The 13,450-nt window shown below is 42.9% G+C and overlaps 1 protein-coding gene across 2 annotated transcripts in view; it reads left to right on the top strand.

Moving 5' to 3' along the window:
• The first annotated feature begins 3,084 nt into the window (after positions 1–3,084).
• LOC139420603 (glucose-fructose oxidoreductase domain-containing protein 1-like) overlaps positions 3,085–13,450 on the top strand; it is a 30,245-nt gene continuing 19,879 nt past the window's right edge. The window contains exon 1 of one of the 2 annotated variants that reach the window (XM_071170795.1): positions 3,085–3,276. Coding sequence is in view for 1 of the 2 variants with exons in the window: in XM_071170794.1 (XP_071026895.1) it covers positions 10,407–10,659 (253 nt within the window). In the remaining variant the exon portion in view is untranslated. Of the gene's footprint in view, positions 3,277–9,934; positions 10,660–13,450 lie in introns of those variants that run through there. The other variant, XM_071170794.1, reaches the window with a different exon arrangement.

The following is a 13,450-nucleotide window of genomic DNA, read 5'->3' as shown; positions in this document are numbered from 1 at the left end:
GTGATATGAAGGCTCTATTGTTTTTTTTTAAAGGTACCTTTGATTCATGTAACTGATCCCATGATATTGCATCTGTCATAAGGGGGTAAAACATTGTAGAATCTCTCCACCAGGGGGCAGCCAATGAGAGAGCGAGAGAGAGCTGTAGAGTCCATTACATCACAGAGCTCATGGAGATGCTGCATGTCAAATCGGAACCTCAGGGAGCTTACACTAGTAACCCCCATATGTTATAGTATTAAAATGAACGTGTAACATGCCAGTCGGTGTGAATTGCCGAATTCAAACAAGGGTTATAAAGATGCACCTTCTATAGCCTCCTTAATGACCTTTTATCTGGTTTAACAAGACCATAGTGTTAAAGCAGTGCCCTCTGTGTGACTCTTTCTGACCTTAGTCACCTCTGAAAGGTACTGCTGAATTGCAGTTTAATTTAGTTTTGGCATTAAAACACCCCTGTTGTTTAGCAACGGAACAAAAATGGATGAGGATGGTTTGGATCATTTCAGTCAGTGGAGCCTCCTCAGAGGAGGAAGGACCACTTCAGTGAATTTCATAAACATTGTAAAACATTTATGATAAAACTATCCTACATATAATCATGTCACCAAATAATTGATTAAAACACTATTTTGCAAAGAAGGTCAACAGTAGTGTAACAGTATAGCTTTCATCCGTCCCCTACCCGGGCTTGAACCAGGGACCCTCTGCACACAGGCAGTCACCCACGAAGCATCGTTACCCACCCAAGGGGAGCAACTGCTTCAAGGTCTCAGAGCGAGTGACGTCACCTATCGAAACGCTATTAGCGCGTACCACCGCTAACTAGCTAGCCATTTCACATCGTTACAGTAGCCTCAGCAGCACTCTAGGTTAGCACCATGGTGTAGCTGGGGGACAGCTAGCTTCCATCCTCTTCTGGATACATTGACTTCATTACAAAACCTAGGAGGCTGATGGTTCTCACCCCCTTCCATAGACTTACACAGTAATTATGACAACTTCCAGAGGATGTCCTCCAACCTATCAGAGCTCTAGCAGCGTGAGCTGACATGTTGTCCACCCAATCAAAGGATCAGAGAATGAATTTAGTACTGAAAGCATAAGCTACAGCTAGCTAGCACTGCAGTGCATAAAATGTGGTGGGTAGTTGACTCAAAGAGAGAGAAAGACAGTAGTTAACAGTTTTGAACAAATTAATTTCTTCCCAAATTAAAGAAAAGCAAGAGATAGAGAGAGATGTCATTTTCCCCCCTTCAGTTTCACTTACTTAGCTAGCAAATGCAACTAGCTAGTTTAATCTACTAAAACACCCTGCTCAAACAGGGGGATGCTATGTTAGCTAGCTGGCTATAACAGAGGGATTCTATGTTAGCTTGCTGACTATAACAGAGGGATGCTATGTTAGCTAGCTGGCTATAACAGAGGGATGCTATGTTAGCTAGCTGGCTATAACAGGGGGATGCTATGTTAGCTAGCTGGCTATAACAGAGGGATGCTATGTTAGCTAGCTGGCTATAACAGAGGGATGCTATGTTGGCTAGCTGGCTATAACAGAGGGATGCTATGTTGGCTAGCTGGCTATAACAGAGGGATGCTATGTTAGCTAGCTGGCTCTGACAATCCAACACAACACTGGAACTCTTTCAAGTCAAGGTAAGCTTTTAGTTTTACTAATTTATTGCCAACGGGGCCCGCCGGTGTAACTGCTTACTGACTGAACACTAATGTTACTGCATGATTGTAGTGGGTTTACTAACGCGTTAGTTCTATTAGCTATGCTGACTATGACGTTACTTTAGATAATATGGTGACAACGATGCGAGAAGGAATACAACTTGGCTGTGTGTTTACATGTGATCATTCATTCCGCCAATTAAACGGAAAAAGCAGGGATAAACATACTTGAGTCTGAGTATCATGTAGTAACCTAAACCTATTGATGTTACATTGAACTGAGTGAATGGAATATGAATGACAGTCATCCAATATGCTGTAATAGAAATAAGGCCATGCTCATGAATAGAAATTGTCCTCCCTCATCTTAAACAGCATCTGACAGCCACTGATTTCAGTGCATATTCTGTCTTGCTCTTGCTAACATATAAATACTCATTTCGGAACATGTATTTGTGTATTTAGAGTGTCCTATGTAAAGTTACGAGTATTCATACAATATATAAAACACGAGTTTTATATAACAAGTCAGAGGAATTGTTGGTTACAATACAATCACGACAAGCTGTTGGTGCTGTAAAAGCTCTATATGTCCTTATGATCAGGGCCGGCCAGGGTCTCAACTCGCTGTTGACAGTTAGAATAGTAGAATACACACAGTGAAATGTGGTAGCGCATCAGCAGATTTCCTCTTAAACCAGTCACTGACAGTCACTCAATTAGCCCATGTCAACGACATTTTTTTTAAATTGGTAAATTAGTCTCTAATCAGCTATCTGAAAAATACACATTTTCCACCGGCAAGAGAGGGGCCACTTAAAGAATGTGCCTGCAAGGTGCCACCCCAGCCCTGGCTCTGAACGTAAACAGGAAATGACATATAGAAAAGATGCTGCATATAGTCTGGTACTAATTATTTGACTTCCTATTCTTTGTCCATTAGGAGCTCTGCCCTGACAGTATAGACTCGGGCTGAGGCGACACAGTAACCATCTGCCATTATGACCAAGTCTCTAAGCATCATACTAAAGAATGGTGCATGCAGGGGCAAGGAACATGTCTCGTGTGAGCTGCTGGCTGACACAAGGTTTCAAGAGGGAAAGGCGTTTTTTTTTAAATCAGGGATGATAGATCGGTGGGGATTCTCCACGTTACTATGATTAACCTGATGGCAGAGGATGAGGTCTTGTATCTATCTGTATGTTGTATCACTTTACAGGAAGGATGGCTACCACCACTTTATCTCTATGTCAAACCAGGGGAAGGTTTTGGGGTTTGTTTGTGTGTGTGTGTGTGTGTGTGTGTGGTGACACTCCTATTTTGTCATGTTGATGGACAGAGAAAATGTTTTGAGTACATTCAGGCTTCCATACTAACACTATCCCCAGTAGGTCCCAACCAGAGCCAACCAGAGCCATGGAGAGCCAACCAGAGCCAAGGAGAGCCAACCAGAGCCAAGGAGAGCCAACCAGAGCCAAGGAGAGCCAACCAGAGCCAAGGAGAGCCAACCAGAGCCAAGGAGAGCCAACCAGAGCCAAGGAGAGCCAACCAGAGCCAAGGAGAGTCAACCAGAGCCAAGGAGAGCCAACCAGAGCCATGGTAATTCGTTGCCCTCGTCCCAACCTCGGTGCCTCTTGTCACTCCTCCTAGCCAGACAGACGGACACCCCAGTCACATTCCGCACGGTTACATGGCCAATAGCAGGACATCACTGCCATCTTCAGCAAATCAAAAGCACAAGGATTTAATAAAATTAGAGAGCAAACGGAGAGAGAGAGAAGACATACCAGAAGCAAAGTGTGTTGCAATGTTATTCAGTTTGTTTGTGATACTGTGTCATACACACACACACACACACACACACACACACACAGATGACTCACCTTGGCATGAGCCTGCTGGCCTCACTTTTGGCTTGAACACTTCTTGCTCAGACATGAGAATGGGTAGTCATGGTGACTGTGAAGCTCCACATAGCCTATGTGGAATGTGTTGGTCTCCGTTACTGTAGGTAGGTTAAAACAAGCCAGTGCTTGTAAACCATGTCCCTTACTAGTCCCATGTCCTTCCTATACCTACAGGCTCGTATGGACGCTCACCAGATGGATTCTCTTTGCCATCCTGCAAGCCTGCACTGTGGCTGCTTCAAGGTGGAGAAGGGAGATAAATGCATAGCGACCCCAAGCCCTGTAACCCCTCACTCCGAAGTTGAATTGCCCTTAATAACCGCTGGTCCAGAGTCAGATATTCTTCTGTCCCCATAAGATTACGGGTTTGGATTGGGGTTAGGATAATCAGATCCTAGATCTGTAGTTCGAGGAAACTTCTCAAGTTCTTCCTCCACTGGACCAGGAAAGAACCAGAACTTTGGCCTTGAATGACCTTTGACCTCCTACGTTATATGAATAGTCAGCACAAGCTGGGCAAAGTACCGCCACGGTTTGCTCTGTTGTTTACCAGATCAATGGCACACTGATAGTAACTAGTAACTACTAACAATTGGATACCACGAAATTGGGCTAGAAAAGGCGGTAATATAAAAAAGAAAAAAGAATTCAGGAGAGGACTTCCCGCTATGCAGTTTCCGTGCGTGTTCGCACTCTGAAAAGATGTCTAGGAGCAATGCAACGTTACAGCAACCTATCACGATGACATTCAAATCCTCACCGCTACCAGGGCTTTGTTCCACGCTGCAGAATTCAAAGTAGCTTAAGTCATAAGATAGGACTGCTACCAATGACGTTCCAAGCTTTATCCCTTTTGTTTGCGGGCACAAGTATATAAAATATGTAGCCCTGTGTCATGTGGAGAAGTTTCCTCATTTGGGAACCTATTGTTTTTTTAAAATGCTTTCTCCTCTTAAAAAAATGTGTCTATCCACACTTGCTGTCGCTTCATTAACTAAACAAATGCTAGAGCACCTACCAATCCGTTATATCCTGTCTGTTCTCTGTCATCACTCCAATCATTTGCTGAACATTTTCAATGACAGAGTGCCTTTCGGAAAGTATTCAGACCCCTTGACTTGTTCCACATTTTGTTAGGTTACAGCCTCATTCTAAAATGTATTTAAACAGTTTCCCTTCATCAATCTACACACACACAATACCCCTATAATGACAAAGCAAAAACAGTTTTTTATAAATGTTTGCTAATTTATCAAAACAAAAAACAAAACTGAAATATCACATTTACATACAGTGGCAAGAAAAAGTATGTGAACCCTTTGGAATTATCTGAATTTCTGCATGAATTGGTCATAAAATTAGTCACAACAACAAACACAGTCTGCTTAAACTAATAACACACAAATTATTGTATTCAATATAGACAAGAAAAATACATCATTTAAACATTCACAGTGTAGGTTGGAAAAAGTATTTGAACCCCTAGGCTAATGATTTCTCCAAAAGCTAATTGGAGTCAGAAGTCAGCTAACCTGGAGTCCAATCAATGAGACGAGATTGGTGATGTTGGTTAGCGCTGCCCTGCCCTATAAAAAAAACTCACACAATTTGAGTTTGCTATTCACACAAAGCATTGCCTGATGTGAACCAGAGATCTCAGAAGACCCAAGATTAAGAATTGTTGACTTGCATAAATCTGGAAAGGGTTACAAAAGTATCTCTAAAAACCCTGATGTTCATCTGTCCACAGTAAGACAAATTGTCTATAAATGGAGAAAGTTCAGCACTGTTGCTACTCTCCCTAGGACTTGCCTTCCTGCAAAGATGACTGCAAGAGCACAGCGCAGAAAACTCAGTGAGGTTAAGAAGTATCTTAGTGTCAGCTAAATACTTAGAGAAATCTCTGGAACATGCTACCATCTCTGTTGACGAGTCTATGATACGTAAAACACTAAACAAGAATGGTGTTCATGGGAGGACACCACAGAAGAAGCCACTGCTGTCCAAAAAAACCCATTGCTGCACGTCTGAAGTTTGCAAAAGAGCATCTGGATGTTCCACAGAGTTATTGGCAAAATATTCTGTGGACAGATGAAACTTAAGTTGAGTTGTTTGGAAAGAACACACAACACTAAGTGTGAAGAAAAAAATGCACAGCACACCAAAATCAATCCCTCATCCCAACTGTAAAGTACTGTGAAGGGGGCGTCATGGTTTGGAGCTGCTTTTCTGCCTCGGGGCCTGGACAGCTTGCTATCATCGACAAAAAAAATGTTTATCAAGACATTTTTCAGGAGAATGTAAGGCTATCAATCCGCCAATTTGAAACTCAACAGCAGATGGGTGATGCAACAGGACAATAACCCAAAACACAGAAGTAAATCAACAACAGAATGGCTTCATCAGAAGAAAATACGCCTTTTGGAGTGGACCAGTCAGAGTCCTGACCTCAACCCGAATTTGAGATGCTGTGGCATGACCTCAAGAGAGCGGTTCATACCAGACATCCCAAGAATATTGCTGAACTGAAACAGTTTTGTAAAGAGGAATGGTCCAAAATTCCTCCTGACCGTTGTGCATGTCTGATCCGCAACTACAGAAAACTTTTGGTTGAGGTTATTTCTGCCAAAGGAGGGTCAACCTGTTATTAAAACCAAAGGTTCACATACTTTCCCCACCCTGCACTGTGAATGTTTATGCAGTGTGTTCAATAAAGACATGAAAGTGTATAATTGTTTGTTTTTAGTTTAAGCAGACTATTTGTCTGTTGTGACTTAGATGAAGATCAGATCAAAGTTCCTGTCCAATTTATGCAGAAATACAGGTAATTCCAAAGGGTTCACATACTTTTTCTTGCCAATGTAAGTCTTCAAACCCTTTACTCAGTACTTTGTTGAAGCATCTTTGGCAGTGATTACAGTCTTGAGTCTTCTTGGATATGATGCTGCAAGCTTGGCACACCTGTATTTGGGGAGTTTCTCCCATTCTTCTCTGCAGATCCTTAAACTCTGTCAGGTTTGATGGGGAGCGTTGCTGCACAGCTATTTTCAGGTCTCTCCAGATATGTTAGATCGGGTTCAAGTCCGGGCTCTGGCTGGGCCACTCAAGGACATTCAGAGACTTGTCCCGAAGCCACTTGTGCGTTGTCTTGGCTGTGTACTTAGGGTCATTGTCCTGTTGGAAGGTGAATCTTAGCCCCAATCTGAAGTCCTGAGTGCTCTGGAGCAGGTTTTCATCAAGGATCTCTCTGTACTTTGATCCGTTCTGCTATGCCTCAATCCTGACTAGTCTCCCAGTTCCTGCCCCTGAAAAACATCCCCACAGCATGATGCTGCACCCATCATGCTTCACCGTAAGGATGGTGCCAGGTTTCCTCCAGACGAGACACTTGGCATTCAGGCCAAAGAGTTAATCTTGTTTCTCATGGTCTGAGAGTCTTTAGGTGCCTTTTGACAAACTCTAGGTGGGCTGTCATGTGCTGTTTACTGAGGAGTGGCTTCCGTCTGGTCACTACCATAAAGGCCTGATTGGTAGAGTGCTGCAGAGATGGTTATCCTTCTAGAAGCTTCTCCCGTCTCCACAGAGTAACTCTGGAGCTCTGTCAGAGTGACTATCAGGTTGTTGGTCACCTCCCCGACCAAGGCCCTTCTCCCCCGATTGCTCAGTTTGGCCGAGCAGCCAGCTCTAGGAAGAGTCTTGGTGGTTCCAAACTTATTCTGTTTAAGAATGATGGAGGCCACTGTGTTCTTGGGGACCTTCAATGCTGCAGAAATGTTTTGGTACCTTTCCCCAGATCTGTGCCTCGACACAATCCTGTCTCTGAGCTCTACGGACAATTCCTTTGACCTCATGGCTTGGTTTATACTCTGACATGCACTGTCAACTATGGGACCTTTATATAGACAGGTGAGTGCCTTTCCAAATCATGTCCAATCAATTTAATTTACCACAGGTGAACTCCAATCAAGTTGTAGAAACATCTCAAAGATGATCAATGGAAACAGGATGCACCTGAGCCCAATTTCGAGTCTCATAACAAAGGATCTGAATGCTTATGTAAATAAATATTTTTTATACATTTGCAAAAATCTTTTCACTTTGTCATTTTGGGGTATTGTGTGTAGATTGCTGAGGATTCTTTTTTTAATCCATTTTAGAATAAGGCTGTAACATAACAAAATGTGGAAAAAGTCAAGGGGTCTGAATACTTCCCGAAGGCACTGTATGTGAGGCTACTTTAGACTCAGTGACACCAGTAAAAACCAAGATTAAACTGTCTGCCATGAGTCTCACCCTGGTTAAATGACCACACTCGTGCCTTAAAAAGTGAACTTAGAAATGCTGAACGTAAATAGAAGGCCTGCAAACTTCCAGTATTTTATGAAATAATGAGGAATCTGATGATCAATTTCACTGCTGCGATTAAAGATGCAAGAGCGAACTAGTTCTCTACCCTAATCTGAGAAATTCCACAAGTCAGAAATGATGTTTAAGACAATTGAGTGTTGTTAGTGCCCCCCATATATACTATATGGAAAATTATTCATTTGAAAATCCCCAATAAAAACATTCTATCGGATCTTTCAGCACTCTGAAGGAGTTGACGTTAAACATCAGCACCATCAGATTTTTTGTTTACGGAGTTGACAAAAATTGAATTATTCTTCATTAAAGTGGTATACACAGTAACAATTTCGTTTTTCCTCCGTTTATGACTCGAAAACCTAATTAAATGTAACATGTGAACCCAAATTAATATTATATGAGGCCGATGGAGTTTACAATTTATGATTGTAGTCATGGTGATTCCAATATTGTTTGTTTAAATCTATCAACAATATTAGTATGGTATAGCTGACTTTGCTCATTCCTGATTAATTTAGGATTTTAGACAAAAATGACAGTGTTGACCACATCTCCTTACACATCTTTTAGGAATCACAGTTTTGAGAGAAATGCTCTTTAATGTCACAACGGGCTGGCTACACAATATAATTGTTCAGTTAATATCCATTATTGGTTATACGCTTTTTTTATATAGTTTGAAATTGGGTTCCTTTCATCTGCACAAGAGCATTTTCAAGCGTAGAGCAGACATGTAAATAAACAATATTTGAAGTATTTAAAAAATTTACACAAATATTTTCCCTCGTAAAATTCCCCGAAATGTGCAAATAAAATATCTGACCTAAATTCCCGATAGATAGACGCATTTTGCCATGAGGCTGAGTTTGTTGTTGCCGTTTTAAAGCTAATTTCATGCCATTCTAAACATTTATTTAATGGCTTATGACGTGTTCGTCTATCTGGGGGAAAAGATCATTCCGTCACTCATCTGTAGATTTTTTTTGTATTGCATGCGTTTAGTTCAGTTTCCCAAATATGTCTGCTACATAGGCATAGTATATATATCTATACCCGAGTTCTGCGCTGGCCCGTTGCTCTCTGTGTATCCATTCTAGCTCAGTGGGTGTATCAAACAATAGGTCTATATGGCAGAGGGAGACACATTCATAACTAGAGTGTAGAGGCCTGCGCGCCGTCCTGCAATAGATGGATGGGGCCCTATCTATGCCAAAGCCCACCTTTTGATACCATGGAATCTGTTTTTCGTCAATATAGCCACGCAGCACACTGAACATCCCCTGTGCCGTTTCATGCTCGGGAATCGTGAGACAGAACAATATGTCCTCTTGAATAGCATACCACAACATGTAGCGAACAAAAGTCAATGCATCTCGGCCCTCGCAGCTAACGTCCATTTGGTGAGCATTCGGTGGGGAGTTTGAGTCGTTCAGTCAGTTTCCACTTGATTGCTAGCTATAGCATACATTTTTTTTGTTTCACAGAGTTATCTGACAACGGTATTGATGCGAGTTTTTGTGTCTCTGCCACCCCACACATTAGTTTCATGATATCAATTGAGGCCGGTAATATTAAAATCTCTGCAACAAATAGAGTGGTTTCAGAGCGCAGCGGGCTTAGCCATTCACGGCGGGAAGGATTCATGTGCGGCTTTTCCCATGATCTAAGGACGCTCTCTGGTTGAAATGTAACTTTAAGATTTGAATCATTTTTATTTACATTCAAGGTTAAGCATATTACAATGATTTTGAGAGAAATACGATATCATTTATTTTCTATTTCAAAATAAATTACCAGGATTTTGAAAATTCTCCCTCGACCCCATTTTCATATCAGGCGTACCCACATGGGGTCGCGACCCCTAGTTTTGTAAGGGCTGCACTATGGTGAGCGTTACATTCATGCCAGGAACGAGAGGGTTAAAACGGGGAGGGGATCATGCTGGGAGGCTGACGTATCGAGCACAGTCAGTGGATAACTGGGTTGCAACATCAATAACAATCGGTATAATACCGCTGGATCATCGGCGTTGCATGCGTTTAAATACAGGAATCCCCCAGGCCTATTGAATGCGATTGGTATGCATTTTCACAACCCTAGTAGAACACTGCAACGAGGAAATTCTGACTCATATTCGTGGTTTCGTTATCTGTAACGAGGGCGTTACAGGAAAGATGCCTTGTCCATCGGTGAGTGCGGTGCGCGATCGCAGATGATAAAGAACGGTGCATTTGAATTTTGAGATGTAGATATAACACACGGCTTATCGTGTTATAGTTGAATAACGGTGTATATGAAAATATCTATGACAAATGGAGTAGAACAGATGCTAAAATGCGAGGTGCCCGGTCTATCTGCGCAGGTGGATCACCAACCTGATGTTAACAATCGCGTTTCTCCCCGCGTCTGCCGGGTCGGTATGCTGTGAAGCTGGTTGTGAATACCGGGACTCGAGTCATGCTTCCCGGTGTCGGCGTGTTTGGCACCAGCTTGACCACGCGGGTGATTATCCCGCTTTTGAAGAACGAAGGATTCGCCGTCAAGGCTCTATGGGGACGGACTCAGGAGGAAGCCGAGGAGCTGGCCAAAGAAATGAACGTACCGTTTTATACCAATAGAATCGACGACGTTTTGCTGCATCAGGATGTGGATTTGGTGTGTATCAACCTACCTCCACCTTTAACGCGGCAGATTGCTGTCAAAACATTAGGTGAGTCGTGGTGAAGAAATGGGATGATGTGACATGCGCGTATTGCCTTTGGGAAATCAATAGAGAATACTTAAATCACAGTTTATTACAAAATTGAAATGTATTATTCTCAGTGAACAGGGGTGTAGTAAGGTAGACCATTTGCGTAGAAGAGCTGGCCTGTTTGATGTGAAAATAGGGACAGGTGTGGCATTCTTTCCCAATCAACTGCAATATTTTGGGGGGAGGGGGGGGGGGCAGTATGGTGTAAAATAAATATATATATTGCAGTTGATTGGGAAAGAATGCCACACCTGTCTATGTTCACATCAAACAGGCCAGCTCTTCTTTGCAAATAGCCTACCTTACTTACACCCCTGTTCACTGAGAATAATACTTCAATAGAATAATATTTCAATGTTATAAACTAACTGTGATTTAAGTATTCTCTATTGATTCTCTAATGCTGTAAAAAAGAAGAAATCAGCTGCAATCTGAATGAAAATCAAAATGCACAGCTGCTACTTCTGTGTAATCCACCCCTTTCACACAGAAGGCTTTCTCCATCACTAACCCAGATAGTCAGGGTCTTGTCTCATGTTGGCCTACATTGAAGGGTTGGGTGGGCTACACCACACTGTCCAGTATCCATTACACCCCTGGATCCAAATGTATCTTTATGAAGGATCGTCATTGGCTGCTGCCTTGGGAACACACAACACAGCCCGAGTCTCAACAGGGAAGTAGAACAGAGGGATGGGAAGATTAGTAGCTCATCGAGACCATCCCCCACAACATGAACCAGTTAACATCTACTAGAGCAGGAACATTTGAAAATGGAATTGTTACATCATTCTGACACGGATCCCTGTCTGACTATCGACCTCTCTAGACCATGTGATAATGGATACTTCAGATGGATGGACTGACACACACGCAGATGTCCAGTGGCGATGATCATATAGGAAATAACCCTGAGGAGTAGTCATGGTTCATATCCTGACACGGGGACCTGGCACAGGGAGTCTCAAGGAGGACCCTGAGCTGGCTGACCCAGCAGAGAGGGGAAAGATACGTCACTATGGCAACATTACAGAAGATGACACCCTCGTAATAAGTAGCCTTACTCTCCGGGTTGCTGGGAGCTGTGGCCTTGTTACATCAGCAGAGACTGAGTATAGTTAGCATATGGGTCAGACTCAGCAGATGGGAAGTCACGGCCTTAAAGGAGGAGTTCAACAGGGTACTCTCACTGGTACTACTATGTTGTTATTGTACTTCTGACAGGTTTACTGCACAGGTGGGCCAGTGTGTGTGTTCCTGACACTTTTCATTTATCTTTCTTTCCACTGTAAATCTCTCTGGATAAGAGTGTCTGCTAAATTACTCAAATGGTAATGGGATGTCAACTCTTCCTAACCGGGAAGGCATAGGCATGTGCCCAGACCAATATATTTGGTTATCATTGATGAGTGCCGATTTACATTTTGACTTTTTAATTTATCTTTCTTTGCACTGTTGCCCAATCAGCGGCAGCAGCTGACAGCAACACCAAATAACATCAGCCTCAAGGACACCGCAGTGGTAGAGCTGGATGGGGTCGTGGAGGTTCGTTGACCTAAAGTCATACCAGACCCTGTTTGACAAGAATAACCACGGCACGGACGCTGCGGAGCTGAGAGGTCAATGTGTCATCACTGTGACTTTGAGTAAATTCATGGTGCTGATTTTGTTACAGGAGTGTCGGTATGCATGGCGATGATCTCTGTCATAACTTGAATTATACTCTGGCGTGACGTACAGTGTAATGTCCCCAACAGTGACCGTTCCCTCAGAGTCAACATGTCCTCTAGCTTCTAATCTTACACAGTTGTCTTTAGAAGAGCCCCCTGTTCATTTCCCCGCTCCTGCTTTGTTTTGGTTAATGTAGTGATGGTGTTATCAGACGAGAAAGGAAAGCCTCAGCTTATTTCATGACTGGACTAATGCGAATTAATCGGAATGTGTGCGCGCGCACAACTTCTAGGAATTTGTTCCATTTCTATCTGTGGTGACTGTCCTCACACGTTATCTCCCCATTTGAACAGGTACAGACACTTTGCATTATTTTACATTGTCGTGTCTCGAGTTGGGATGCAGGCCTGTATGGAAATGTTGGAGCTGGCTACATAGTTTAGGATGTCAACCTGGAACGCTGTAGCCCCGCCTCTCCGTTGTGTGTCAGAAGCATTATTTTTTAGCTCGCTCTCTCACTCTCTGACGTGAGGAGGGTGAGGGTCAACATACTGGTACTGTGACAGCGGCCCATTATGGCTCAGAAAAGTGCTGGCTTGGAATAGTTGGCAGTGGAATACAAAACTATTTCCCCTTTGGGAATGTGCACTTGGAAGGCATTTGCCAACACAGTCCAACCCAAACCAGAGGGCCTGACTTTGGGCATTGAACCAAACCGAGTAAACCAGGCTAAAACATTAGCATGAGCCCAGTTTTTTTCCCCCTAGCAACTGCTATTGTTATGCAGTTTTACCTTTCAGTGTGACAATCTTAGTCACATTACAGCCAACTGGTATATCCAGCCAGGCCACATCGCTTCTTCAATAGTGATTTTTATTGTGAGGGTTTTCACCCTCTTCCTTCCTACTATAGCATTCTGTTGACGCAGAGAGTCTGATACATTTCTCAGGGAATTGGCTCTTTGGCAAGCAAGTGTGCCTGTTGCAATTAGTATCTTGTGTCCCAGTCTGCGTTTTTAAAGAAGGACTCGTGCGAGCGACTAGCATTTCTTGGCCGGCGACCATATTAAAGTGCGTTT

The sequence above is a fragment of the Oncorhynchus clarkii genome, chromosome 11, assembly GCF_045791955.1.
Source record: "Oncorhynchus clarkii lewisi isolate Uvic-CL-2024 chromosome 11, UVic_Ocla_1.0, whole genome shotgun sequence".
NCBI lineage: Eukaryota > Metazoa > Chordata > Actinopteri > Salmoniformes > Salmonidae > Oncorhynchus > Oncorhynchus clarkii.
Note: the sequence above shows the minus strand (reverse complement) of the source record. Positions and strands in the feature narration are given on the sequence as shown.